Raw genomic sequence first — 1,261 nt, forward strand, 5'->3', positions numbered from 1 at the left:
GGTGCGGAAGCCCTCTGCCATGTTGAACTGGGGATTCTGGCTGCCCTGCTCCCAGGCGTACACGGTCAGGAGCTCCAGCCCATGCTGGGGTGGCAAGGAGCCCTTCCCCTGGACCATCTTGTTGCACTGGGGAAGCAAGAGAAAGGAGATGTGCTGGTCCATGTTGGCAACACAACAGCTAATGCCTCCCCTGGTGGTCAGAGGGGCTCCAGGGATTGACAGGTGTACCCCTAAAGCTTAACTGAGCACCACTGTGTGCCTTGGCACAGAGACACAATGTGTTAGCTCCACTCTTGGGGGTATGTGTGTGTGTGCTGGGGGTGGGGCTTGGGCTCACACATTCCAGGCAAGGCTCTTACCAGCCCCTCTCCATGAACTGCACCCCAGCATGCCAGTTCCTTATCATTTTGAGACAGATTCTTGCTGAGTTGGCCAGACTATCCTTGTGCTCACTCTGTAGCCCAGGCTAACCCTGACCTTTCAATCTTTCTACCTCAGCCTCCTACATAGCTAAGATGAGAAGCCTGCACCAGACCTGGCTCGATCCTGCTTTATGGACACGCAAACCAGCGTCCTCTGGGTGGAGTGTGACTGACCTCACACACTTGCTTGTGGCCAAACACACACCCCTCTTTCTAGCCCCCCTCTGCTCCCACCATCTCCTCCAAGGAAAGTACTCAGGACACAGGTTCTGGGACCCAGCATCACTGTGAGTGTGTGTGTGGGAATTCGGGTAATGGATGGCCCCTGTGCCTAACCTGTTGGTACCAGTGCTTCACCAGCCGGATCAAACTCTTGAGTTTGGTGGGACGGGTGCTAATGAAGTCACGCTGCAGCTCCGTGAAGCAGGTGGAGAACTCGCCTGCGTTGCTGTAGCTGTGGATTAGGTCCTTGTAGACCTGGGGATCAGGCCTCGAGCCGGGCCTCAGCTGTCCTGTACAGTGGGAAAAGGTTAGAGTCACTCTGTCGTCTAGGGAGCCTGGGTGAGCCAGCTTACAAAGCTGGTCTGAGAGACCCGTAGCATCCCTTGTCTAAGGGTGACCTGAGACCCACTGGGAGGTCACCAGCTTTTGGTGAGGGCATAAGTGTGGCATGGTCCATCTTAAAGCCCTCATGAGAGAGGTGTTCTTTGTCCAGATTTTTTCCAGCCACCTGCTTGCCCACCATAGAGAAAGTCTTGACTGAGAGTCAGCCTAGGGTGTGGTGTCTCTAACCCCCTCTGATGCCCTCTCAGCCCGCTCAGGGAGGGGGCTCCAATGGT

The 1,261-nt window shown here is 55.7% G+C and overlaps 1 protein-coding gene across 1 annotated transcript in view; it reads right to left on the reverse strand.

The window, feature by feature from the left end:
- Positions 1 to 1,261, reverse strand: part of Oas2 (2'-5'-oligoadenylate synthetase 2) — a 33,014-nt gene that overhangs the window by 25,716 nt on the left and 6,037 nt on the right. Inside the window, exon 4 of the mRNA XM_026778393.1 lies at positions 759 to 934. Coding sequence (XP_026634194.1) covers positions 759 to 934 — 176 coding nt within the window. The remainder of the gene's footprint in view (positions 1 to 758; positions 935 to 1,261) is intronic.

This window comes from Microtus ochrogaster, unplaced genomic scaffold (genome assembly GCF_000317375.1).
Source record: "Microtus ochrogaster isolate Prairie Vole_2 unplaced genomic scaffold, MicOch1.0 UNK132, whole genome shotgun sequence".
Taxonomy (NCBI): Eukaryota; Metazoa; Chordata; class Mammalia; order Rodentia; family Cricetidae; genus Microtus; species Microtus ochrogaster.